The sequence below is a fragment of the Oncorhynchus tshawytscha genome, linkage group LG23 (assembly GCF_018296145.1).
Source record: "Oncorhynchus tshawytscha isolate Ot180627B linkage group LG23, Otsh_v2.0, whole genome shotgun sequence".
Lineage (NCBI taxonomy): Eukaryota > Metazoa > Chordata > Actinopteri > Salmoniformes > Salmonidae > Oncorhynchus > Oncorhynchus tshawytscha.
In genome coordinates, this window is record NC_056451.1 from 14,341,091 (window position 1) to 14,368,604 (window position 27,514).

General features: G+C 42.8%; 1 protein-coding gene across 5 annotated transcripts in view; it reads right to left on the reverse strand.

Annotated features, from left to right (window-relative positions):
• Positions 1 to 27,514, reverse strand: part of LOC112222864 (rho guanine nucleotide exchange factor 2-like) — a 65,373-nt gene that overhangs the window by 11,837 nt on the left and 26,022 nt on the right. For all 5 annotated transcript variants that reach the window (XM_042304658.1, XM_042304657.1, XM_042304659.1 and 2 more), the window contains one exon: positions 4,226 to 4,388. In XM_042304658.1, coding sequence (XP_042160592.1) covers positions 4,226 to 4,388 — 163 coding nt within the window. The remainder of the gene's footprint in view (positions 1 to 4,225; positions 4,389 to 27,514) is intronic.

The following is a 27,514-nucleotide window of genomic DNA, read 5'->3' on the forward strand; positions in this document are numbered from 1 at the left end:
TCACTTGTTAAATCCACTTCAATCAGTGTAGATGAAGGGTAGGAGACATTTTAAAGAATGATTTTGAAGCCTTGAGACATAGATTGGGTATGTGTGCCATTCAGAGGGTGAACGGGCAAGACAAAGGATTTAAGTCGCACCGGTTTGTGTCAAGAACTGCAAAGCTGTTGGGTTTTACACACTCAACAGTTTTCCGTGTGCATCAAGAATGGTCCACCACCGAAAGGACATCCAGCCAATTTGACACAACTGTGGGGAGCATTGGAGTCAACATGGGCCAACATCCCTGTGGAACGCTTTCGACACCTTGTAGAGTCCACGACCTGACGAATTGAGGCTGTTCTGGGGGGCAAAACGGCGAGGACAATTCAATATTCTTAATGTTTTGTACACAGTGTATACCCCCCAATTGTAATCTGTGTGTGAGTGTAATCTAGGACCCTTAGATGATGTCAAAATGAGCCAAACAAGAATGGCCTGGTCGTCTTAATCTGAGTCTTAATCTGTGTTTGAGGAGGTAATCTCACACGTAATGACACAGCGCTACGCAGAGGCTACACACATTAAATTACACCCTGCTGGACACCCAGCAGGGCTCCTATTTGTCAGTTATCCGTTCATGCAGAGAACAATAAGATGTGAGGCAGGAAATAAACACGAGTTCAAATGTTGATGAAAACAAAAACAAAATGTCTTTCTCTGCAGTAATGGAATAAAGGGTCCCTGAAATGACTTTGAAATAAATAATCATAAATAAAAAGATACCTGTGGACTTCATTCAAATTCAAGCCAAACATTGTTGTACATCAAGAACACGTACTTAATTGATTGAATACATAGACAATATTGTAAAATCCTCCCTGGTGACTCCAAACCGGAAACATCCACTCAGACAATCAATGGATTCTCCCAAAACAGGCAGTGCTACCTACTCCACACACACACACACACACACACACACACACACACACACACACACACACACACACACACTCTCCCCCGCACCCAGCCTAAACATATGTCTCCCCTGTCCCAATTCACAGGGGACCTCAGATAGCAATCCCGATGTAGGACAATGTCATGACCCCGTATTCAAACATCGCTGGGTCTCTGAGGCAATATGGCTCCCTATCAGACCACTGTGTTAAACAGGAGAGGTTTAACTGTGTTACCCTCAGCTCATTCATCACTCATTACTGTTAGGGACCACTAATATCTGTGGACGCAGAGAGGAAGAGGGATTGGGAGTGTGTCTGTGTGCATTCGTTCATGCTGACCTGCCTATGTGTGCGTGTATGTGTGTGCGTCTATGTGTGCATGCATATGTGTGTGTATTAACACACGTCAGTGTGGCAGATTGCTTGTTAATCTCCCACACTCCAACTACCAGATGCACTATTTCCAGATTACAGTCGGGGAGGGTGGTAGCAGCTGTGTATTGGGGCAAGAGGTGGGAGGGGGGCTGTTTCAGATCCACCAAACAAAGAGAAAAGCCCCTCTCTCAACAGACAGTGGGCTTCATCATAGACCTACTGTATAATCTCCTAAACCTGCATTCTGTACTGTAGTTACACTATAGCTACTTTGTCATTCTCCATCTCTATATTGAGTCTTACAGGTCTAATGGTTGTGTTGCATCTAATTATAACATACTAGCAAACTGAGATGACAGTGATGCGATAACACATGAATTAATGAAAAGGTAAAACTGTGAAAAATATTAGTTGAGTTCAGACAAACTGTCACGCCCTGGTCTTAGTATTTTGTGTTTATATATTTATTTGGTCAGGCCAGGGTGTGACATGGGTTTATTTTGTGTTGTGTTTTGTATTGGGGTTTTAGTAGGTATCGGAATTGTGGCTGAGTAGGGGTGTCTAGCATAGTCTATGGCTGCCTGAGGCGGTTCTCAATCAGAGTCAGGTGATTCTCGTTGTCTCTGATTGGGAACCATATTTAGGTAGCCTGGGTTTCACTGTGTGTTTGTGGGTGATTGTTCCTGTCTCTGTGTTAGTTGTCACCAGACAGGCTGTATTAGGTTTTCACATTTCCGTTTGTTGTTTTTGTATGTTTCGTATTTATCGTCATTAAAGATGTCTCGATTTAACCACGCTGCATTTTGGTCCGACTCTCCTTCGACGGAAGAAAGCCGTAACACAAACTGACTACGACTGACCCAAGGCATGTTGCCTAAACCAATTTAGATTCTTATCGAATCTAAATCTAATCTAAATCAAACAGACTCTAGACTAAAAATACCTTAACTGGCTCAGAATTTGAATATATGAATAGAGAATCCAACACTAAGGGAATTCCCAACCTGAAATAGTCTCACAGCCGGCTCACACCTCAGTCCTCCCTCCTACTTACAGTAGGCATCCACTCCGTTTCTATTCCCGTTATCTCCATCTCCATCTGTATCTCACCCCCTCTCTCAGCTCCGGTGTAGTTTACAATGATAATGTATTCATGCCCCCTTCAGCCCAATACGCACACATACACACCCAGACCTGACCCTGTGAATATAATTATGCCCCCAACCCAAATCAATAGCCTATGACCGGTGTTCTATCTAAACTACAGCTGGTGTACCCCTTACCCCCCACTGCAATCTCTGTGCCCACCGTCTCTCTCCTTCTCAAGTACCGGAACTCTCTCACACACACACAATACTCATAACCACTCACTCACACACACACACACAATACTCATAATCACTCACTCACACACACAGGCGCACACTCACAAACACACATACACGGGCACACACACACCACTCTTTGGCAGCAGACATGTGTAATCACACCCCATGCCAAGAGCCTTCCCTCTCCCACCCCCATGCCCCACTGAACCCCCTCCCCCTGTGCTCCCCTTCTCTCTCTGTCTGTCTGTCTGTCTCTCTCTCTTCTTTTATCTCTCTCTCTTTGAACCTCGTCTTCAGAGCTGTAGGGGTCAAGGTAACGAGGTCGAAGATGGAGCAGCTATTTCCTCAACTTGAAGGACAATGAACTTCATCCATACATCAATATTCAATCAAAATAGGTAATTGGGTTTGATAAGACAAAAGGCATCACTCTTTCCCTTTAGGAATGTACGTTTGTATTGATTTAATGATAAATACCAATCTCAATTGACTATGACAGTCAATTGAATTGTCTTTGATGTTGCTGTGGGGACAGTGTAGTGTTGTTGCATGGTATAACGCTCGTTTCAAAATGGGGTAAGCAAAACAAAAACACAATTCTCAGTATGGACTTCCTCTTTCTATCTCAGGCAAACTCCTCTCTGTCTGTTAGTGTCATCATGCATCATCCATATGGCTTCGTCTCCTACTCGTCTTTCTGGTTCACTTGTTTGTTAACTAATATCTCTCTCTCCCCCCCCCTCGGTCTCTCTTGACCTGAGAACTGATGGCCCCTGAGGAGCCTTTTCACTCAATATGTTCTCCTCTACCTCTACCTCTTCCTTCTACCCCTGTCTTTCCCCCTCATTCTGCTCTCTTTATCTGTCCACCCTTCTCTCTGGATCTTCCTCTATTTGTTTTCCCCGTTTGCCCTGGAGTCTCCCTCCCTCCCTCCCTCCCACTCCTCCCTCCCTCCCTCCACCCAGCTGTTCCTCCAGGCGAGTGGAGTGAGGGGCAGGCCATCTGATCTGTGCTCCCCACACACTAACACTATTGTCTGGGCAGGGGAAGGGAGAGGGTTCTCCTAGAAGTCAACAGCTGATTGATTCTCAAAAGGAGGGAAGGAAGGAGAGAAAGAAGGGAAGAAGGGAGGGAGCAAAGAAAAACATTGAGAGGGTGCAGGAGGAATCCCCTCTCCTTTTCGCTCCCCTGCTATTCAGTGTGTTTCCTTCCCTTTTTTGATCCAACTCTTTGGCTCATTTGTTTCTTCTACCTTTATTGACCCATACGTCCTACCCCATCTCTCTACCCTTATTGTTTGAATCTTCTTTTTCTAGCTCCAATCTCTCTCTCCTGCTGTTCTTTTGATCACCCTTTCTCTTCCAAAGCAATTTTGACCCCCCTTTACACTAGACAGTCACTAATCTCTCCCTCTCTCCCTCCAATATGACAACCCTGGGGCAAGATGTCTGTTGGTCCACTGATCTGGTGATGCATCAATACACCAATACCCCGATAATGTTATCGCTAATGACATTAGGCTTTTGTCTGGGCCTTGTGAATGTATGTACTGCCTACAATAGTGTGTGTGTGTGTGGTACTCACTGGGGCAGCTGAGGGCCTCTTTAGCGGTGATGCTTTTGTTGCAGGCGGAACAGAGGGTGGTGGCAGACACGGTGAGGGAAGTGAAGAGGTGGCCGTTGCTGTAGCGCGCCTCCCGCTCCCGCGCCTCCTTCTCCCTCTCCTTCATCCGCTCCTTCTCTTTGTTCTGTAACCAAACACACAAATCAGCGCCAACCCATGCAATCTGTGGATGTTAACTGTTTTTAAAAAAACACTCTCGCTCATCTGACACTGTCAACCGTTCTGGATATTCCACAGCTGTGAGATGCTTGTCTGGTGCTCAGGTCTCCTCATACTGTATATGAAGCAAGCACTTTGTTTCATAGAGTAAGTTTCACTGAATGAGGACAGCTGGTGCATGAGGAATTGTAAATGTGGTGTTTTCAGGAATAGTATCTCTCTCTCCCTCCCACTCAGGGAGATTGACAGCCTGGGGACTGTCTTTAATCTCGTTGTTACACTACAGGGCTCTCCATGCTGCCTCAGCATAACTCAAGCGCATTCAGCGTGAGAGTGTATTCCGTGTGCATGTTAGCAATTGCGAGTGCATGTGTCCTTGTGCATCTAAGAATGTGTGTGTGCGTGCACTATGCTAATTAGTGTAGGTGCATGTGTGTGCATTTGCAATTGTGTAGGTGTGACTCAAATGTGAATGTTCCGGTGTTACTTTGCCTCTGTAATATCCAGCTGTTCCTAGCATGGTGCCTTATTTTATACCACACATTTTAATGCCAGCCTGTCTGTCTGTGTCCAGACCAGAGCACCAGTCTATGCTGCTGGCTGTGACTCTGGCCGTGCTGCTAAGTCAGCAGAATAATCAGGTACCAAACAGCTTTTCACAGCCGGTGGCCTTTTAGTCACAAACTAATCTCCTGATGTTGTGAACACAGACAAAGTAGTCCATCTTCAGTGGCTTTGTCACTCTCTGTTTTTTTAGCTCTCAGCTAATTATCAACTCAACAACACGTGGCGTTACGATGAGGTTGTGTATCCACTGTAGCGAGAGTATATGACTTACAGGTGCTTCCAGTAGGTTCTCAGGAAGCACTTTAGGCAATTATTTATGTTCAAGAGGATAACTCTGCCATCAAATTTGTTTTGAAATGACTCAAAATGGTATTCCATGTCAAATAATCCTTGTGCATCACCACAACTGCTAATGCTACCAAAACAAACAGAACAAAAGCTGTTTTCAAATACACAACATGTCTATTATCTGAAATGATGCCCTTCGATACTGGTTGTACTGTATTTTCTAAAATATTGAGAGGACATGATCAACAAAGCAGTTCTCTCTAAGAGTGTAGACTTCAGACCCTTGACGTACACATAAGGAAAGCTCACCCTGTTGGTTTATCATGATGGGCAGCAGAGGGGTTTAACCCGCTCACCGGAACGTGCCACACAACTATAACGTTATCGGAAAGAGGAAGAGAAATAACTAAAAGAAGGATTTGTCAGGGGTTCCTTTGAGAAGCTAAACAAAAGGCCCGGGGGCCCCCATTGTGAGGAACTCATTCAGGACATGTCACCATCTCAGGGGTATGTAAAACACACCCAAAGGAAAGAAAGCAGAGAGGAATGAAGGGATGGATGGAGTGAAAGAAGAAGGGAGAGGAGTTCAAACCCATCCATTTACGTTAGCTAATTAAAAAGGCAACCCGCCAAGATTTTGATCTGAGGTGAAAATGGTGGAAAGAGACTCAAGAGTAAGGACATATAGGACACACTGACACATGCAACATGCTGGTGTGATGACTAGCTACAGTTGTGACGCTGTAATGACGGTGGAATGAGGTGAGACGGTCCAGGACACTGGTCCAGGACACTGGCTCCACTTACAGACCCTCATGTCTAAACACACTAACCCACATTTACATTCACTCCATTTTGAAGAGGAAGGAAACAGGTGCACAATTTGGCACTGGGCACCAAGCCAATTCTTGGTAAATCTTTCTAAGCTTCTCAGTAGAATTCATCCATAGAGTTTAACTGCATCCATGTAGCGTCCATCGCCTAGCAACTCCTGTACAGTATGTCTGAGGCGGGCTGGCTTTAATGGCGGTAGGATGAGCACTGCGGCAGCATGCTCTAATCCACTCTGTCCCCCGCAGAGCAGAGGTAGGTTAGTCGACTGTTACCAAACTGCCTCCCTCACTATTATTAATGCACAGTCAGCTCCATCAGTCAAGACCACCTTATTAAGACCTTTTTCTATAGAACTGACTCTTACACTAGATATCTGGCACACTGACTGAATTTCCCCCTCCCCCTATCCATTGCTCTCACACACTCGCTCCATCTCTCTCCCCCTCCCTCTTTCTCTCTCGATTCCTCTCTTCTTGTCTCTCTCTATCCTACCCTCCTTATCACGCTCCTCTATAGTGGATTAACAGACTGGATTAGAATCATCGGACTCAGGGCGGATAGGGAATGGTGTGAAAGACGAGAAAGATAGATAGTGAGCGATAGGAAGAGAGAGAGCGAGAAGAGTGAGTGAGATTGCTAAGAGCATTTAATTGAGGGAAAGAATGCCACAATGCAGTTTATGAAGAGCGGCGCTGCTGGTAAATTGTTACCAAATGGGTGTAATGACTTTTTAATGAAAAGGGGGCGGGGCAGTGGGGAGGAAGAGAGAAGCTGCTGTTATAGACCAGGGATTAGTAGATACTATTAAGGGGCGGATTAGGCCACAGACTTAACCTCTGCCCAAGCCTTCCAGATATCTAACCTTACCCCACTGAGGAATTTACACTGTTTGGTGGATGAGCAGAGGACAAGGCCTTCTTACTCTCTCTCTCCCTCTACTCAATTCAAATGTCTTTATTGGCATGACAATAGCCATATCACAAGCAAAAGACTAGGAAGTAAGACTGGGAAATGACGTACTATGAAGAAATGAAGAGTATATTTCCAAAACGCTATATCCACAAATGTTTATCAGAAATTATTGCTTCTGGGTACCGTCATGTGTGTGTAAAATATTACTGTTCTCAGATTTTTTATTCATAGATTTTAGATGTGTATGAAAATGTGTTTAGCTGGAATGGAATGTTCATATCTTGTATATTTGACTGTGGTATGTGCCAAGCTAAGGGACTTGCCTAGTTAAATAAAAGGTTAAATAAATAAAAAATATATAAATGAATGCACTTAAGAGCACCTGCTAAATTAATAAAATGTCAAATGTAAATGTTTTACATACAGATTAATTATAACTGTATTGGGATAAAAAAACATTCCTTTTTTTTATATTGATGCCCCAAATGCATCCTTTGTACAGTTCTTTTAACCTAGCAGTGGCACTTATTTCTCTCAGAGTGAGGTGGTTAAGCAGCATTTTGCAAAGAAAAAACATTATTATTTGTCTCTCTGAAATGAAACCATCAAGTGATAGATAGATTTTAAACAAATACATGTCTATCATTGAACACCACCATACCGTGAATAGATAGTGAAAAAACACTCCAATCTCTTTCATAATTTCTTTAAAACAATAAAAGATCATTTACCAACATTTCTGAAAATGGATATACACTGAGTGTACAATACATTAGGAACACCTTCCTAATATTGAGTTGAACCCTCTTTTGCCCTCACAACTGCCTTAAGTCAGGATATGAACTCAAGGTGTCGAAAGCGTTCCACAGGGATGCTTCCCACAGTTGTGTCAAGTTGGCTGGGTGTACTTTGGGTGGTGGACCATTCTCGATCCACACGGGAAACTGTTGAGCATGAAAAACCTAACAGCGTTGCAGTTCTTGACACACTCAAACCGGTGCGCCTGGCACCTATTAACATACCCGTTCAAAAGGCACTTAAATATTTTGTCTTGCCCATTCACCCTCTGAATGGCACACACACAATCCATGTCTCAATTGTTTCAAGGCTTAAAAACCCTTCTTTAACTGGTCTCCTCCCTTTCATCTACATGGATTCGACATCAATGTAACATCAATAATGGATCATAGCTTTCACCTGGTCAGTCTATGTCATGGAAAGAGCAGCTGTTCTTAATGTTTTGATCACTCAATGTATAGTCCCTCTCCCCTGCTCCTCTACCTCCTCTCTCATATGATTCCCCTGTATCAGATAGCTGCCAGAGGAGAGCTAATGCTAAAACTCTGTAGTCGACTTGTTTCTTAAACTGCCTCTCCCGTGCTCCTGGCCAGTCTGAGAGGAGACCACATCACAGTGTGTTGAGTTAATCAGCCTAAGGAGGCCTCTAGGATCCATGACCCCACCACCGTCAGACGTCATCCCCCCACCACAAGACCAACAAACCCACTAAGATAACACCCTATCTGGCTGTACAAACTTTATAGGATCAACTTCTCAGTGATGATCAGACGAAGGGCTTGGGATTCAATCAAACACGTACTACGGAATGTTTGATTGTGTTACGGAAAAACGCACTAGGGGAAATATCACTTTGAACTTTGTACACTGAAAAAAAGGCTATCATCACCAAACAGGATGTTGAACCAAGATTACGCCTGTATTTATACGTCCATGTTTCAATCTAAAATGAGATACTTTAGACATGTGCGTCTACAGAGAATGAGTATCCTGCACAAGGCCATAAAAGCAGTATACAATTCTCACCTGGGGATTATGAACCAGTATGCCCTCAGGTCACAAGCCTCAACCTTAACCACCACTATGCCATATAACAGTATCCCAGTCTGAACTCTGACCCCAGACAGATAAGACACAGAGATAAAAGAGCTGTTAACATGCTGTTGTGGTGAACAACACAAACAACCAGCAGGTCAATAAACCTGCTACAGGGGAGTGATCAGAAAAATGTATGATGAGGGCAACGTTCCTTGTTATTTTGGATGGGGGAGTCTATCGTAGACTTTGTCTCTCAGTGGTCGAAGAGCACCTTTGGCCAAATTCAGCCAGCCAGTGTGTAGCATGGCTAATCCTTTGTTTTGTAAATTCTTCTTAGACTGGTACTGGTGTCTATATAAAGTGGCATGTATTACTTTTTTTAGATGGAAGGAAGTGACCTAATTAGTTTACTGTAAGCAATGAAGCTTGGGTATGCTGCTGGGATCTGGCTTTATTGATGCTAATGGTTAACCAAGAGGTTGGCATGACCAAGAATCTAGCCAAATAGATGCAGATACACAGTGCTAGGCAGTTAACATTGAGTTCTGTGTGTATGCAAAGACATATACTGAGCAAAAATATAAACGCAACATGCAACAATTTCAAAGATTTTACTGGGTTACAGTTGAAAGAAGGAAATAGGTCAATTGAAACAATTCATTAGGCCCTAATTTATGGATTTCACATGACTGGCCGGGATGAAGCCATGGGTGGGCCTGGGAGGGCATAGGCCCACCCACTTGGGAGCAAGGCCCACCCACTGGGGAGCCAGGCCCAGCCAATCAGAATGAGTTTTCCCCCACAAACGGGTTTTATTAGGCAGAAATGCTTTTTGTGCATATGGAACATTTCTGGGATCTTTCAATTCAGCTCATGAAACATGGAACCAAAACTTTACATGTTGAGTTTATATTTTTGTTCAGTACATAATAAATAGAATGGACATTACTATTTAAAGCAATTGTCAAAATGTTTTTATGCCACTAGTCCATTTCTGATGAGTCAGTTTCCAAGCGGCAACCAGTTTTCCTGCCGCAACAATAACACTTCATATTTATCATGACACTTCTACAAAGTCTAGCACTTTACTGGGCTGCCATCACAGATGAGGTCAGAGGAGTTTCAGATGAGATGGGCAGAGAGCCATATAGATTCTTCCCTTTCTATTTCTATGAAGGGTGCTATCTGAAAGTGTCAAGACTCATGAAGTCTCTCTTCCCCTTCAGACTGTGATATTGGCATCTGTTGTTTTCAGGGGACTGAACTCATGTGCAGATGCCTGAGCCAGAGAGAATGTGCTCACTTTTGGTCCTCTCTATTAAAAGCTTCTATGAATACATGTCATTCACTCCCCTTCCTGCCACCAAACAGCCTCAGAGACTCAGACACAACAAAACTAAATAGGAAAGGGAGAAACAAAACTCACAGTGTCGAAAAACGTTGTTTGGAAATGGGTTTGTATATTTTTGTAAAAAGCAGTTTTTGTTTCAGTAATCTGTTTTCTACCAAATTGTCTATGCTAGTGCTTCAGTGCTGACATCACACACCGGAAGTTCATTATACTGACTTCCTGTTTCATGGAAAAGGCAGTGGAGCCAGAGGAGAGCATGGAGACTGGGGTTGGTGAGTTGAGAGCATAGCAACACTACAGTTGGAGGGGAAGGACAAAGTTGTTGTTCATAATCTTAGCTCCGGACTTCTCAGACAGCCTTCAAGACTTCTTTGACACAGATCAACACCATGGCTTTGCGTTGCAAACAATTTTGTCCAGTCTGACTGAAAAAGCAGACATTTTAGGCATTTTTTTGTCATATAGCTGGATATGTAGTGAATGTAGGTTAAGTAAAGAACAGTGACAACCCACTGGGTAAATACTTGTTGAATCAACATTGTTTCCACATCATTTTAACACCATAATGCAATGTGATGAAGTTTAACTTCTTATGGTTGGGGGGCAGTATTGAGTAGCTTGGATGAATAAGGTGCCCAAAGTAAACGGCCTGCTCCTCAGTCTCAGTTGCTAATATATGCATATTATTAGTAGTATTGGATAGAAACCACTCTGAAGTTTCTAAAACTGTTTTAATGATGTCTGTGAGTATAACACAACTCATATGGCAGGCAAAAACCTGAGGAGAAATCAAAACAGGAAGTGAGAAATCTGAGGTTGTCACCTATTCAACACAGTTCCCAATGAAATCCCCTTGAGATATTAATGAAGTTGTACTTCCCAGGGCTTCCACTAGATGTCAACCGTCTATAGAAATTTGAATGAGGCTTCTACTGTGTTGTGGGACTGAATGACAGACGAAGGAATCAGGTGTCTGGCAGTCAGCCATTTCCTGGTCACCCGCATTTCACATGATAGCGACCTGCGTTCCATGGTTCCTGAAGACGCAAAGGAATACTCCGGTTGGAAAAAACATCCTAATGATTGATTCTGTACTTAGTTTGAAATGTTTCTGAAATGTAACGCTGACCAGAACGAACGTTTGGATATGTTTACCAAACGCACGAACAAAAGTAGCTAATTGGACATAAATAACGGACATTATCGAACAAATCAAGCATTTATTGTGGACCTGGGATTCCTGGGAGTGCATTCTGATGAAGATCATCAAAAGGTAAGGCAATATTTAACAATATTTCATTTATGGTTTATGTTGACTACAACATGGCAGCTAATTTGACTTGATTGTTCTAAGAACCGTCTCAGATTATTGCATGGTTTGCTTTTTCCGTAAAGTTTTTTCGAAATCTGACACAGCGGTTGCATTAAGGACAGGTATATCTATAATTCCATTTGTATAACTTGTATTATCATCTACATTTATGATGAGTATTTCTGTTGAATTGATGTTGCTATGTAAAAATCACTGTTTTTGGAACTAGTGAATGTAACGCGCCAATGTAAGCTCAGATTTTCTGAATAAAATATTAACTTTATCAAACAAAAACATACATGTATTGTGTAACATGAAGTCCTATGAGTGTCATCTGATGAAGATCATCAAAGGTTAGTGATTCATTTTATCTCTATTTGTGCTTTTTGTGACTCCTCTCTTTGGCTGGGAAAATGGCTGTGTTTTTCTGTGGCTTGGTGGTGACCTAACATAATTGTTTGTGATGCTTTCGCCGTAAAGCCTATTTGAAATCGGACACTGTGGTGGGATTAACAACAAGACTACCTTTAAAACGGTATAAGATACATGTATGTTTGAGGAATTTTAATTATGAGATTCCTGTCGTTTTGAATTTGGCGCCCTGCACTTTCACTGGCTGTTGTCATATCATCCCATTAATGGGATTGCAGCCCAAAGAGGTTTTTAATCAACGTGGAAAACTGATTGGATTTGCAAAAAGTCATCAACGTAAGGGAATTCCGTCTTTTTTCCAGCCAACGTTTAATCTAAATCCAATGACATGGTTACATTTTTTGTTGATTTCACATTGAATTCACGTTAGTTGGCAACTCAACAAAATGTAAATCAAAACAAAGACATTGAAATTACGTCTGTGCCCAGTGGGAAGTACTGATCAACTAGGAATTTGAACCATAGGCTTTCTAGTAACTATATGACTGGTAACTATAGCATAAATGTTTATTAACTTATAACAAATAAGTGTTCAATAATCATTTTTTTAAATAAATGCACTAAGACTAAAAATTCATTCAACACATATTGCACATAATGTAGCTCATAACACTGATTCAAAGCTGAAATAAAACGATAATGCTTTGTTTTGATGTGAAGGCCCATTATTGCTCTCCCATGAGTAACTCATTATCCACACAGTGTAGTCAAAAGTTATTACAGCCAGACACTAACAAGCTTGGCTGATCCTTGTTCCGGTTGACTGAATAACTTTGGGTGTGTCCTCTCCTCTCCTCTGTTTATGTATTCTTTTTGCCGACACACTTTCAACCCAGGGTATACAGTGGCTTGCGAAAGTATTCACGCCCCTTGGCATTTTTCCTATTTTGTTGCCTTACAACCTGCAATTAAAATGGATTTTGTTTGTATAATTTGATTTACACAACATGCCTACCACTTTGAAGATACAAAATATTTTTCTTGTGAAACAAACCGGAAATAAGACACAAAAAGTTAACTTAAGCGTGCATTCCCACGCCCCTCCCAAAGTCAAAACTTTGTAGAGCCACCTTTTGCAGCAATTGCAGCTGCAAGTCTCTTGGGGTACGTCTCTATAAGCTTGGCACATCTAGCCAGTGGAATTTTTGCACATTCTTCAAGGCAAAACTGCTCCAGCTCCTTCAAGTTGGATGGGTTCCGCTGGTGTACAGCAATCTTTATGTCATACCACCGATTCTCAATTGGATTGAGGTCTGGGCTTTGACTAGGCTATTCCAAGACATTTAAATGTTTCCCCATAAACCACTTGAGTGTTGCTTTAGCAACATGCTTAGGGTCATAGTCCTGCTGGAAGGTGAACCTCCATCCCAGTATCAAATCTCTAGGAAGACTGAAACAGGTTTCTCAACAATTTTCTTGTATTTAGCACCATCCATCATTCCTTCAATTCTGACCAGTTTCCCAGTCCCTGCTGATGAAAAACATCCCCACAGCATGATGCTGCCACCACCATGCTTCACTGTGGGGATGGGTCTCGGGGTGATGAGAGGTGTTGAGTTTGTGCCAGACATAGCATTTTCCCTGATGGCCAAAAAGCTGAATTGTAGTCTTATCTGACCAGAGTACCATCTTCCATATGTTTGGGGAGTCTCCCACATGCCTTTTGGCAAACACCAAACGTGTTTGCTTATTTTTTTCTTTAAGCAATGGCTTTTTCTGGACAGTCTTCCGTAAAGACCAGCTCTGTGGAGTGTACGGCTTAAAGTGGTCCTATGGACAGATACTCCAATCTCCGCTGTGGAGCTTTGCAACTCCTTCCTCATCTTTGGTCTCTTTGTTGCCTCTCTCTCTGATTAATGCCCTCCTTGCCTGGTCTGTGAGTTTTGGTGGGCAGCCCTCTCTTGGCAGGTTTGTTGTGGTGCCATATTCTTTCCATTTTTTAATAATGGGTTTAACGGTGCTCCGTTGGATGTTCAAAGTTTCTGATATTTTTTTATAACCCAACCCTGATCTGTACTTCTCCACAACTTTGTCCCTGACCTGTTTGGAGAGCTCCTGGTCTTCATGGTGCCCCTTGCTTAATGGTGTTGCAGACTCTAGACCTTTCAGAACAGGTGTATATATACTGAGATCATGTGACAGATCATGTGACTCTTAAATAAAGTCCACCTGTGTGCAATCTAACTAATTGTGTGACTTCTGAAGGTAATTGGTTGCATCAGATATTATGGGCTTCGTAGCAAAAGGGGTGAATACAAATGCACACACCACTCTTCCGTTTTTTAATTTTTTTAATAAAAAAAAAAAAATAAGTTGTTGTTTTCATTTCACTTCACCAATTTTGACTATTTTGTGTATGTCCATTACATGAAATCCAGATAAAAATCGATTTAAATTACAGGTTGTAATACAACAAAATGGGAAAAACGCCAAGGGGGATGAATACTCTTGCAAGGCACTGTATTGTGTGATGTCAGCTCACTGAAGCGAAATAAGCACAGTCTAATCGGAGGGTGAATACGTGGTCAACTAACCTCAGAATGACATCACTAACTAATGAGATAGAAAGTCATTAGTGCACAAAGGAACAGAAACGCATACAACAGATTCACAGAATAATCACACTAGAATGACCTGCATACAGAAACTTAAGTTGAATCTGAAAACAAATGTAAACATGACGCTATTGATATAGGTTGAAATTTACAGGGACATATGCCAGTGGTCCCCAATGAGATTATGTTCCTCAAATGACATATGTAAACAATCAAAACCCATTGTGCAGTCTGCCTTTATTCGAGTTGAGCTAACTAAACCAAGGTGTGTCAGGCAGGAAGGGCTGTCCTGTGTGTATTGCGACGTCACAGGAAAGTGGACTGCCATAACAGAGTTAGTGGTAGTCAGCACATGGACATACACTGGGAGAACAAAGCCATTTGCCTTTGCTTGCTACACAATCGGTCTGCGGCAGCCCAGGATCTCCTTCAAGTTAACCCTGTGTCATGCGTGAAGAGGGTCAGTCCCTCTGTTCTAGGAGAGGAGGAGAGGGGGGGGCGTCTTATTATGGGAGAGAGTGTGCTTGCTACTGTCCCCTGTAGCAGAGAGAGTGAGGCTGAGAGAGACGGAGCCCTGGTTAATGGGCCATAACAATGAGCTTGTCTGTTGTCTCTCTCATTTCAGATGACATCAGCAGCATAGTGACAAAAAATGATAGCTAATGGGTAATTAAATATCCTCAGAATGATCTTTGTGAACAAGCACAGTCACCAATCCCCATAGCACGTATGAGAGACATTAAAAAGAGTGATGGAATAGCTACACTATGAAGTGTAGCAGCTTGACGAGATCATCAGTAGCAAGGAGCAGCATGGAGAGTCTGCCTAAACCCAACAAAAAGGAGTGAAGTTATGAAGGTATACACTGTCTAGACAAATATATGTCCTAAGAGGAGATGGAGGATTACTAACAGAGAGAGTAAGAGGGAAGGAGAGAGAATGAAACCGAGATACCTAGGAAAGAGCGAGAGGCCTGGAGGGGAAGACCCACGAAAGCAGGAGGCTGAAACGAGTGAGGGAGAAAAAGAGAGACCTAAGCAAGAAATAAAATGGGTCTGGGATGAAGGGGGGGGAGCAGACAGATGGAGAAACGGATACAGGTGGAAGAGAGAGAACCCCAGAGAGAGGTAGAGAGGTAGAGAGCGTGATGTGGCGAGGAAACAAAAGAGGAGAAGAGAATACCTGACACAGTGAGAGAGCCTAGCAGGTAACTGGATTTCAGCGTGTATTGATGGAGGAACAAAGAAATAGAGAGCAGACAAAGAACACAAAGAGAGATGGAGAAACTGGAGACACTGGGGAAGAGAACTACTGGATGTGTTTAGAACTGTATCCTAAGGGTTACTAAATGTATCGAAAAAAGTCATTGAGTGTGTGGATCCATAGTTCTCATCTTAGTGTGTACGTGTGCATGTGTGTGCATTCAGTACGTGCATGCATATGGGTGTGCGTTTGTGTGGCAGCAAAGGGGAGGTATGGCTATAGTATTTGTGTGCTGTATGTGTGTTGTCGCAGGGGAAGGTGGTCATTATAATATCGGGAACGTGTCCATCCTTTGCATGTTCCTGTGGGTGAGGAGACTATTAGATGTAGGATCTTAATTTGAGCCAGTTTGCTACACCAGGAAAATAATCCTGCATTAATAGGAAATGTGAATTACAATGTGGATTATAATTCATGGAAATATTTTGCAGGGGTTGATATTTTTTTTATTAGGGCAAATCAAGCCTTTTTAAACCTTGAATAACTTACAAGTTTGCATTTCCTGCTGTGCAGTAAAATTTGCAGCAACAGAAGAGTGATCAAATAAAGATCCTACATCTGTATCAGAGACAGATGGCATCTATCATGAGGCTTAGTACACTATGACCTTGATGATGTGAGGCGAGGCCACACACCCACACAGTTCTGTGGGAAAATTAATATCTGCCCCCTAGTTAGCACCTGACTGTCCCAAGGGCACATTCATTAATAATGAGTACAGCTACACACCCACACCCACATGTAGGATCATAATTTGATCACCCTGTTGCAGGAGAACTTTCCTGCAATGCACAACATTTTAAACTTGAAATGTTTTTGAGGTTTAAAAGGTATCTGAAGTTTATAATTTCCATTGAGTAATTTCAGACTTGATTTTCCCGTTGTGAAAAACATAACCCCTACAAAATTGTTCATTCATTATAATCTACATAATAATTAACATTTCCTGTTTTTGAAGGATTACTTTCCTGCTGTACCAAACTGGCTCAAATTAAGATCCTACATCTGAACACACACATATTATATACACGCACAAACTGACTTATGGAACAATTCCTTACAAAAGGTATGGCACACATAAACAGTAGAGAGAGAGAGTTATTGCACAGTAGGAGTCCACATACAAGTGTTTTATGGTTACAGCTATTTCCACCACAACAACATAAAATAACAGAGGCATCTTCATCAGGGGAAATCCGTTTTTCGTAATCAATAAACATATTTAATCATTATTTTTTCATGCTAACTATCAACTAAATCAAATCTTCTTAGTTACATGCGCCGAATACTTACAAGCCCCTAACCAACAATGCAGTTAAAAAAACATGGATGAAAATAAGAAATAAAAGTAACAAGTAATTAAAGAGCAGCAGTAAAATAACAATAGTGAGACAAAACTCAGCAAAAAAAGAAACGTCCCTTTTTCAGGACAATGTCTTTCAAAGATAATTAGTGAAAATCCAAATAACTTCACCGATCTTCATTGTAAAGTGTTTAAACACTGTTTCCCATGGTTGTTCAATGAACCATAAACAATTCATGAACATGCACCTGTGGAACGGTCATTAAGACACTAACAACTTACAGACGGTAGGCAATTAAGGTCACAGTTATGAAAACTTAGGACACTAAAGAGGCCTTTCTACTAACTCTGAAAAACACCAAAAGAAAGATGCCCACGGTCCCTGATCATCTGCGTGAACGTGCCTTAGGCATGCTGCAAGGAGGCATGAGGACTGCAGATGTGGCCAGGGCAATAAATTGCAATGTCTGTACTGTGAGATGCCTAAGACAGCGCTACAGAGAGACAGGACAGACAGCTGATCGTCCTCGCAGTGGCAGACCAAGTGTAACAACACCTGCACAGGATCGGTACAGCCGAACATCACACCTGTGGGACAGGGACAGGATGGCAACAACTGCCCGAGTTACACCAGGAACGCACACTAACGAGTTGCGGTTTTGTCTCACCAGGGGTGATGGTCGGATTCACATTTATCACCGAAGGAATGAGCATTACACCGAGGCCTATACTCTGGAGTGGGATCAATTTGGAGGTTGAGGGTCCATCATGGTCTGGGGCGGTGTGTCACAGCATCATCGGACTGAGCTTGTTGTCATTGCAGGCAATCTCAACGCTGTGCGTTACAGGGAAGACATCCTCCTCCCTCATGTTGTACCCTTCCTGCAAGCTCATCCTGACATGAACCTGACATGACAATGCCACCAGCCATACTGCTCATTCTGTGCATGATTTCCTGCAAGACAGGAATGTCAGTGTTCTGCAATGGCTAGCAAAGAGCCCGGATCTCATTCCCATTGAGTACGTCTGGGACCTGTTGGATCGGAGGGTGAGGGCTAGGGCCATTACCCCCAGAAATGTCCGGGAACTTGCAGTTGCCTTGGTGGAAGAGTGGGGTAACATCTCACAGAATGAACTGGCAAATCTGGTGCAGTCCATGAGGAGGAGATGCACTGCAGTACTTAATGCAGCTGGTGGCCACACCAGATACTGACTGTTACTTTGATTTTGACCCCCTATTTGTTCAGGGACACATTATTCCATTTATGTTAGTCACATGTCTATGGAACTTGTTCAGTTTATGGTCTCAGTTGTTCAATCTTGTTATGTTCGTACAAATATTTACACGTTAAGTGTGCTGAAAATAAAAGCAGTTGACAGTGAAAGGATGTTTCTTTTTTTTGCTGAGCTTATATACAGGGGGTGTACCGGTACAGAGTCAATGTGTGGGGGCACCGGGTTGGGGTAATATGTACATGCAGCGGCGTAAAAGAGGGGGATGGGGGGCAATGCAAATAGTCTGGGTAGCCATTTGATTAGATGTTCAGGAGACTTATGGCTTGGGGGTAGAAGCTGTTTAGAAGCCTCTTGGACCTAGACTTGGCACTCTGGTACCGCTTGCCATACAGCAGCAGAAAGAACAGTCTATGACTAGGGTGTCTGGAGTCTTTGACCATTTTTAGGGCCTTCCTCTGACACAGCCTGGTATAGAGGTCCTGGATGGCAGGAAGCTTGGCCCCAGTGATGTATTGGGCCGTTCGCACTACCCTCTGTAGCGCCTTCCGGTCGGAAGCTGAGCAGTTGCCATACCAGGCAGTGATGCAATCAATCAGGATGCTCTCGATGGTGCAGCTGTAGAACCTTTTGAGGATCTGAGGACCCATGCCAAATCTTTTGGGGGAATAGGTTTTGTCGTGCCCTCTTCACAACTGTCTTGGTGTGTTTGGACCATGTTAGTTTGTTGGTGATGTGGACACCAAGGAACTTGAAGCTCTCAACCTGCTCCACTCCAGCACCGTTGATGAGAATGGGGGCGTGCTCGGTCCTCTTTTTCCTGTAGTCCACAATCATCTCCTTTGTCTTGATCACGTTGAGTGAGAGGCTGTTGTTTTGGCACTACACGGCCAGGTCTCTGACCTCCTCCCTATAGGCTGTCTCGTTGTTGTCGGTGACCGCAGGACAAAACATAAAATGGAATGCTCTTGGTCTTTTTTAGCCTACTAAACAGAGGTATCTGGGTATTTAGGGTTACTACTGTTTTCACTGAAGTATATTCCAGTTTAGTGCACCTCTTCAATTCAAAATGATGATCCCTGATAGAAGAGTGCCTTTTTGTCTGTCCGTGATGAGGACGGAGGAGAGAGGAGACCGAGCTCAGATGGTAGGCCAGGTCCTTTCAGCTCCAGATGTGATAACTATCTATGCCTTGACAGTCATTTCAGCATGGTCAGAGAGAGCCATTACAGGCTATGCACTAATATTAATTTATATTAGTGATCAGGGGAAATCTATGTAGTTACATATCCCAATATACATTTTGGACAAAATTATATCAATATTTGACTCCAGCCCTAATTTATAGTCTCCTTTTGTGCATTTTCCCCTGATAGGTATGACTAGATAGGTTTTCACTAGTAATCCTTCTATTCAAATCAGTGTTTATGAAAGCCAGGATACTGTGATGAAGCTACAGTATTTCAGTCTGTTGGGTAATTACTGTAGCAGACTCAACCCAGTAGCAGCCACTCAGGGGGAGGGTGAGGGGGGAACTGGGGCTATTGACTGAGTCATCAGGTTCACACAGGGTGTTGTTTGTTTTAAGAAGCTCTCTGATGAGTTCACTTCCTGTGACTCTGGCTTTAGTTAGTTTGGGTTCCACCCCTGACCCCCACTCAGTTACCTCTAGTAGGGGTTTCACAAAGGCAATGCTAAGACTCCAAAGAAAACAACTGTAATAAAATGCTAGCTATTGCAACACCCAAACCCCCTATACAAAGTCCTTTACCTACAGACTACTAAGCACCCCTCCACCTATCCTTATTTCTCCTAAATGTTTTCTTTCCTCCCTCTCTTTTGTCCCCCCTTCGAATTCACTCGCTATCCTGACAACTCAAACGGAAGTCTTCCACTGCTCTATGACCGTAGAGAAGAAACGTTAGTGGGGAACATGGTGTTTGGCTGGAGCTATGTGGCTGAGTAGCCAATCAAACCTGTCGCTCTCCTCTTCCTCAATCTCTAGTCCTCCTTCTCTCTCACTTTCTCTCCTCCCTCCCCATGGGATTGGCCCATTCCCCTACCAGTCTAGTCAGCTGCTGTGAGGTGAACCCATTGTCCGTTACCAGGCTGACTGTGAGAACAGCCCCCTAAAGCAACACTGTTTACACAGGTGCAGTCACACACTGGTGACCACAATGACAGTGTGTGTAATCTGTCGACAGAAGGTGAGATGGTGTGTCCATGTGTGTGTGATTATGTCTCTGTTGGGTGTTAAAGTGTGTGTGTGGGCACACTTTTGAGTGGCCGCCCCCAGGTGGTGAGGGTAGGCAACAACATCTCCTCCCCGCTGATCCTCAACACTGGGGCCCCACAAGGGTGCGTTCTGAGCCCTCTCCTGTACTCCCTGTTCACCCACGACTGCGTGGCCACGCACGCCTCCAACTCAATCATCAAGTTTGCGGACGACACAACAGTGGTAGGCTTGATTACCAACAACGACGAGACGGCCTACAGGGAGGAGGTGAGGGCCCTCGGAGTGTGGTGTCAGGAAAATAACCTCACACTCAACGTCAACAAAACTAAGGAGATGATTGTGGACTTCAGGAAACAGCAGAGGGAACACCCCCCATCCACATCGATGGGACAGTAGTGGAGAGGGTAGCAAGTTTTAAGTTCCTCGGCATACACATCACAGACAAACTGAATTGGTCCACTCACACAGACAGCATCGTGAGGAAGGCGCAGCAGCGCCTCTTCAACCTCAGGAGGCTGAAGAAATTCGGCTTGTCACCAAAAGCACTCACAAACTTCTAAAGATGCACAATCGAGAGCATCCTGGCGGGCTGTATCACCGCCTGGTATGGCAACTGCACCGCCCTCAACCGTAAGGCTCTCCAGAGGGTAGTGAGGTCTGCACAACGCATCACCGGGGGCAAACTACCTGCCCTCCAGGACACCTACACCACCCGATGCTACAGGAAGGCCATAAAGATCATCAAGGACATCAACCACCCGAGCCACTGCCTGTTCACCCCGCTATCATCCAGAAGGCGAGGTCAGTACAGGTGCATCAAAGCTGGGACCGAGAGACTGAAAAACAGCTTCTATCTCAAGGCCATCAGACTGTTAAACAGCCACCACTAACATTGAGTGGCTACTGCCAACACACTGTCAATGACACTGACTCTACTCCAGCCACTTTAATAATGGGAATTGATGGGAAATGATGTAAATATATCACTAGCCACTTTAAACAATGCTACCTTATATAATGTTACTTACCCTACATTATTCATCTCATATGCATACGTAGATACTGTACTCTAGATCATCGACTGCATCCTTATGTAATACATGTATCACTAGCCACTTTAACTATGCCACTTGGTTTACATACTCATCTCATATGTATATACTGTACTCGATATCATCTACTGTATCTTGCCTATGCTGCTCTGTACCATCACTCATTCATATATCCTTATGTACATATTCTTTATCCCCTTACACTGTGTATAAGACAGTAGTTTTTTTTTGGAATTGTTAGTTAGATTACTTGTTCGTTATTACTGCATTGTCGGAACTAGAAGCACAAGCATTTCGCTACACTCGCATTAACATCTGCTAACCATGTGTATGTGACAAATAAAATTTGATTTGATTTGATTTAAAACAGGCCTTAGCCTCATGGGAAGAACTTTTCATGTGTAGTAGTAACCCATGAACACAAATGTTTGTGTGCGTGCATTAGAGGTCAACCGATTATGATTTTTCAACGCAGATACTGATTACTGGAGGACCATAAAAGCCGATACCGAATAATTGGCTGATTATTTATTTATTTGTAATAATGACAATTACAACAATACTGAATGAACACTTATTTTAACTTAATATAATACATAAATAAAATCAATTTAGCCTCAAGTAAATAATGAAACATGTTCAATTTGGTTTAAATAAGGCAAAAACAAAGTGCAATATGTTCCATGTAAAATATGTGCCATGTAAGAAAGCTAACGTTTCAGTTCCTTGCTCAGAACATGAGAACATATGAAAGCTGGTGGTTCCTTTTTAACATGAGTCTTCAATATTCCCAGGTAAGAAGTTTTAGGTTGTAGTTATTATAGGAATTATAGGACTATTTCCCTCTATACCATTTGTATTTCATTAACCTTTAACTATTGGATGTTCTTATAAGCACGTTAGTATTGTCAGTGTAACAGTATAGCTTCCGTCCCTCTCCTCGCTCCTCCCTGAACTCGAACCAGCAACACAACGACAACCAGCAACACAACGACAATTAGCGCGCGCTAACTAGCTAGCCATTTCACTTCGGTTACACGAGCCTCATCTCGGGAGTTGATAGGCTTGAAGTCATAAACAGCGCAATGCTTGACGCACAACGAAGAGCTGCTGGCAAAACGCACTAAAGTGCTGTTTGAATTAATGTTTATGTGCCTGCTTCTGCCTACCACCGCTCAATCAGATACTTGTATGCACAGTCAGATTATATGCAACGCAGGATACGCTAGATAATAGCTAGTAATATCATCAACCATGTGTAATTAACTAGTGATTATGATTGATTGTTTTTTATAAGATAAGTTTAATGCTAGCTAGCAATTTACCTTGGTTTACTGTATTCGCGTAACTCCTTGTGGAGTGCAACGAGAGAGAGGCAGGTCGTTATTGCGTTGGACAAGGTGAAAATCTGTCGTTCTGCCCCTGAACAAGGCAGTTAACCCAATGTTCCTTGGCCGTCATTGAAAATAAGAATGTGTTCTTAACTGATTTGCCTAGTTAAATAAAGAATAGATAAAGGTGTAATTAAAAAATAAATTTAAAAAATAGGCAAATCGGCGCCCAAAAATACTGATTTCTGATTGTTATGAAAACTTGAAATCTGCCCGAATTAATCGGTCGACCTCTAGCGTGCATGTATGTTGTACAGTGTATGGTCTGTTTTGTCACATGACCGAGCGGTTCAGGCCCATTAACTGGGCACTCCTTATTCCTGGGCCTGCAGACATATGATGCATGTCCACTTTATGAGTCTGCACTGAAGAATGGCCTCTCTATGGCACTGTCTGAAACAGAAGCTGATCTAGGACTGGGCCCCTATAAAATAGCATGAATGGAACCAACAGGTCACCATTTAACCTTAATGAATGAAGTCTACATGCCGCTTTGATTAGGTAAAACATATTTTATATATTTTGGGTTTTAAGAGTACATAATGACATCCGCTCACTTGCTTCCCCACTTTAATTGTTGTCTTTCAGCATGTCACATACAGATGTGGGATCTTAATTTGATCATTCTTTTGTTGCTAAGAATTTTCCTGCACATCAGGAAATCCAAACGTGTAGTGTATGAGGTTTAAAAAGGCTTTTAAAGTTAGTGCTTTCTACTTTAAAATGTCAGACTTGATTTGCTGTAACAAAAAAATTTATCATCAACTCCTTAGTTTTTAAAATATTTTATCCATTGTGATTCAATGGTCTCCATCTGTCTCCCCTCATTGGGCTGCAGATCTGAAGAAGGAATGGTTACAAGCAGAGGTTTGGACTTGAGTCACATGACTTGGACTCGAGTCAGGCTCGAGTCACAAATATGATGACTTGCAACTCGACTTTGACTTTAACACGAATGACTCATGACTTAACTTGGACTTGAGCCTTTTGACTCAAACTGACTTGATACCCTCCCCAAGCCCAAATATTAAAATGATGCTATTAAAAAAGTGTGCAGTGCATCAACTCTTCATTTAACAAATTACAGTTTAAATCGGACAGCAGTCAATCAAATTGTGCCAGCTGAGAAAAAGTTGTGCGTGGCAGTGCAGAGGAACGTCAGCAGGTGAATTCAGATGGAGCCCTTGGAAAGATGATACCCAAAATTATTATTTTCGGATATAAAGACGATGCTGTATCAACAAAAAAACGGATTGCAACTTGCAAAACATGCGGGAGGCGCAACAATTTCCAACTTTGTTCGACATTTAAAACTGCACAAAGAACGGTAAGTCGTGGTTAATATAGCCGACAGCTATATACAGTGTATCATGTAGGCTAGCGTAACGTTAAATCAATGAGCCTCCACACAGTCAGTCAGTGCGGGAATGTGAACATTGAGTTACAACTGGCTAGGCAGTTGGTAGCCTAAATCCTGCCTGATGTTACTGCTGATCCTAAAACAAGGTTGGGCGATTGTGTCCAAGCCTACATCGCCCGATTGCGCCCCATAGCGATCCTCGATAGTCGATCACTATTGGGGGGAGGGTCTTTCTCATGGCTACCCATATATTTCAATGGAAATGTAACGTTTATTTGGAAAGTAATAAATATATATATTTAAAAGCATTCATGATTTGCATAAATGTAATATACTAACTATTACTCTTGTTAAAAATATGAAATGGTATTACATTTGGTGAAGAGCACATTATGACTTGTTTAGGACTCAAAACTCAAAGTTTAGGACTTGAGACTTGACTGTCTTGACTTGGGACTTGAGTGCTAAGACTTGAGACTTACTTGTTACTTGTAAAACAATGACTTGGTCCCACCTCTGGTTACAGGTCATAAGTCATATTGGCAGACCGGGGGGAGTGGAGAGGGGGGGTCAGATTGCAGGTTTCTGAGGTCACATGATCAGGAAAAGGCTTCTTTAAGATTACGGAGTTTATGGCCTTGGGTTTAAGGACAGAGCGCACTGTGTCAGTCTGACAACTGGAGTGTGTGTGTGCATGCGTGCAATGCTAAGAGTGTAGGTCTTCAATTTAGACTCCTAGCTATTTTTCCTGGAGGCACCGACCACTAGAGTTCATAATGAGAATACAACAGGCTGATCACACAGACACTCCTTGCCTGTCTCAAACAGATATATACGGCAAGGACTGACTCATCTCCTGTCTTTCTGACTCACCCAGACACTTTCAGCCTACGTCAACTACACATCTCATAATATTAGTCTTCCAGACAGATTTAAAACTCTGATATATGATTCGGCAATAGGAAAGCCCTAAATATATAGAATATATCTAAAGCAACATAGGTGTGCAGTGAGTTATTGGCACAGCATTGAGGGAGAGATAATGTGGGAAAAGCCCACCAGTCAGAGCCATTCCCCAAATGGTACAATGGAGACCCTGTGACAACTGACAAGAGAGCTTCCTCCCTCTTTCTCACACAGGCACAATATCTTTCTCTATCGTCCGCTATCCCTTCCCAACCTCTCCAATTCCATCTATTTCACTCAAACCCCCTCTCACTCCCGCTCTCTTTCTCTCATCTTCCCCCAGGGCTGTATATATCACAATCCCTGCTCTGTCCTGCCCCACATTCTACCCAATGATGTGCAACTTTGCTGGGGTGCATAGGGTCCAATGAACAGCAATGGAACCCCCAAGAGAAAAGAAAGGGTTGGGTTGTGAAATGCATGAAACATGGGATTTCTGCCTAATCTAAATGTATGCCAATGTCAAATCTCTTTCTCTCACACATATACACAGTCCAGAAGTGTGTGTGTGCGCATTTGTCAGTGTATGTGTAGACATTGAGCCCTGGAGTATTTCATATGTGATTGTCTGGCACTGCGAGTTTGTATTGGCATGTGGCTCCGTGTGACTATGCATGCCAGCCCTGATGCCTTTCCACCAGTCACATCTGCTGGCATGTGTGTTTGGGTCTGCTTGTTCTAGTGGGGGTGGAGGTCACGGCACTGGGATGCTAAATTAGCTTTGGCCAAAAGGCTGAAATCCCACAGTCAGACGAAGAACACACACACACACACACACACACACACACACACACACACACGTTCACATTCAAACAAATACGTACGCATGCACACACAGAAATCCCTCACTCTAACCTCTCTGACTCAGTGGGCATCACCCACTAACATTTCCCCTCAACACAATGACACACACACAATGTGATTTTAGTTAGTAATGTTGCCATTGGTGAATATGTTTGGACTTCTGACTACTTGGTTGGGTCTTACAATCTATGCCCACAACAGCTGTACTTTCTCCACTATCCTGTTCTAACAAATCCTTCTCTTGTGGCCTTCTCCATTAAAGTTTGACCAAACAAAAGGCTACGCAAGACAGAACTACATTGACACTTGTGTTTCCATAGGAACTGTACACTTCCCTGTAAACATCTGAGCTCTGACTTCAACCACACACAAAGCAGTGAGATAAGGTATCATAGAATACACACAAACCAACCTCACAGTACACATCACACAGAGATAGTAGCACACATTCACTGTACACACACACACACACACACACACACACACACACATTTTACCTTCTGATCAGGAAGCAGTAAGATGATTAATTAAAACTGCTGCAATAATGATAGGCATAAAGCAAGAGGATCATATTACACCTGTATAACCTGTCACAAACCAGGAACACAAAGCCAACAGGTTATACACACCCTCAGCGGGGAGGGGGGGTAGACAGGCTATAAGAGAGAGGAAGGATATGTACTATTACCATGTTCTAAGACTATAAAATAAAATGATACTCAGAGGACTTTGTTAAAGCTAAGACCTGGTCCAGATCTGGATCCAAAGTGGTGCAGAAGAGAAGGCTGGGAAAGGGAAGTGAACAGATGACATGGACTAAACGGATGCTAAACTTGTAGAAATGCTTCTAATTTAAACAGGTGTGAAGAGACAGTAAACAACATGACCACACATGTTTAGTAGAACTCAGATACACAAGACAAGAAGTCATTTGTAAACTAACACAAACACATTCAACCTTCTGATCTTTTAGCCATGCCATACACTCTTAGAAAAAAGGGTTCCAAAAGGGTTCTTTGGCTGTCCCCTCTGTGGAAAGTGTTCTACATGGAACTCAAAAGGGTTCTACCTGGAACCAAACGAGTTCTACCTGGAACCAAAAATGGTTCTTCAAAGGGTTCTCCTATGGGGACAGCCAAATAAACCTTTTAGGTTCTAGATACTCTTGGGGGGGTGCTATTGAGAAACTACTTTTTGACAACAACCATGGTAAAGACTCAATAAACATACTTGTATTATGGAAATGTGGATATGTCAGTATCAGTGTCTGACCTAGTACTCCGCAGCATATGTGGCAACACACATCCACAACTGTGCTATAGTCCATCCACCCTTGTCACTTTTAGACTGCATGATACAATTACTGCGAAACAGAAACAATGTATCCTTATCATCA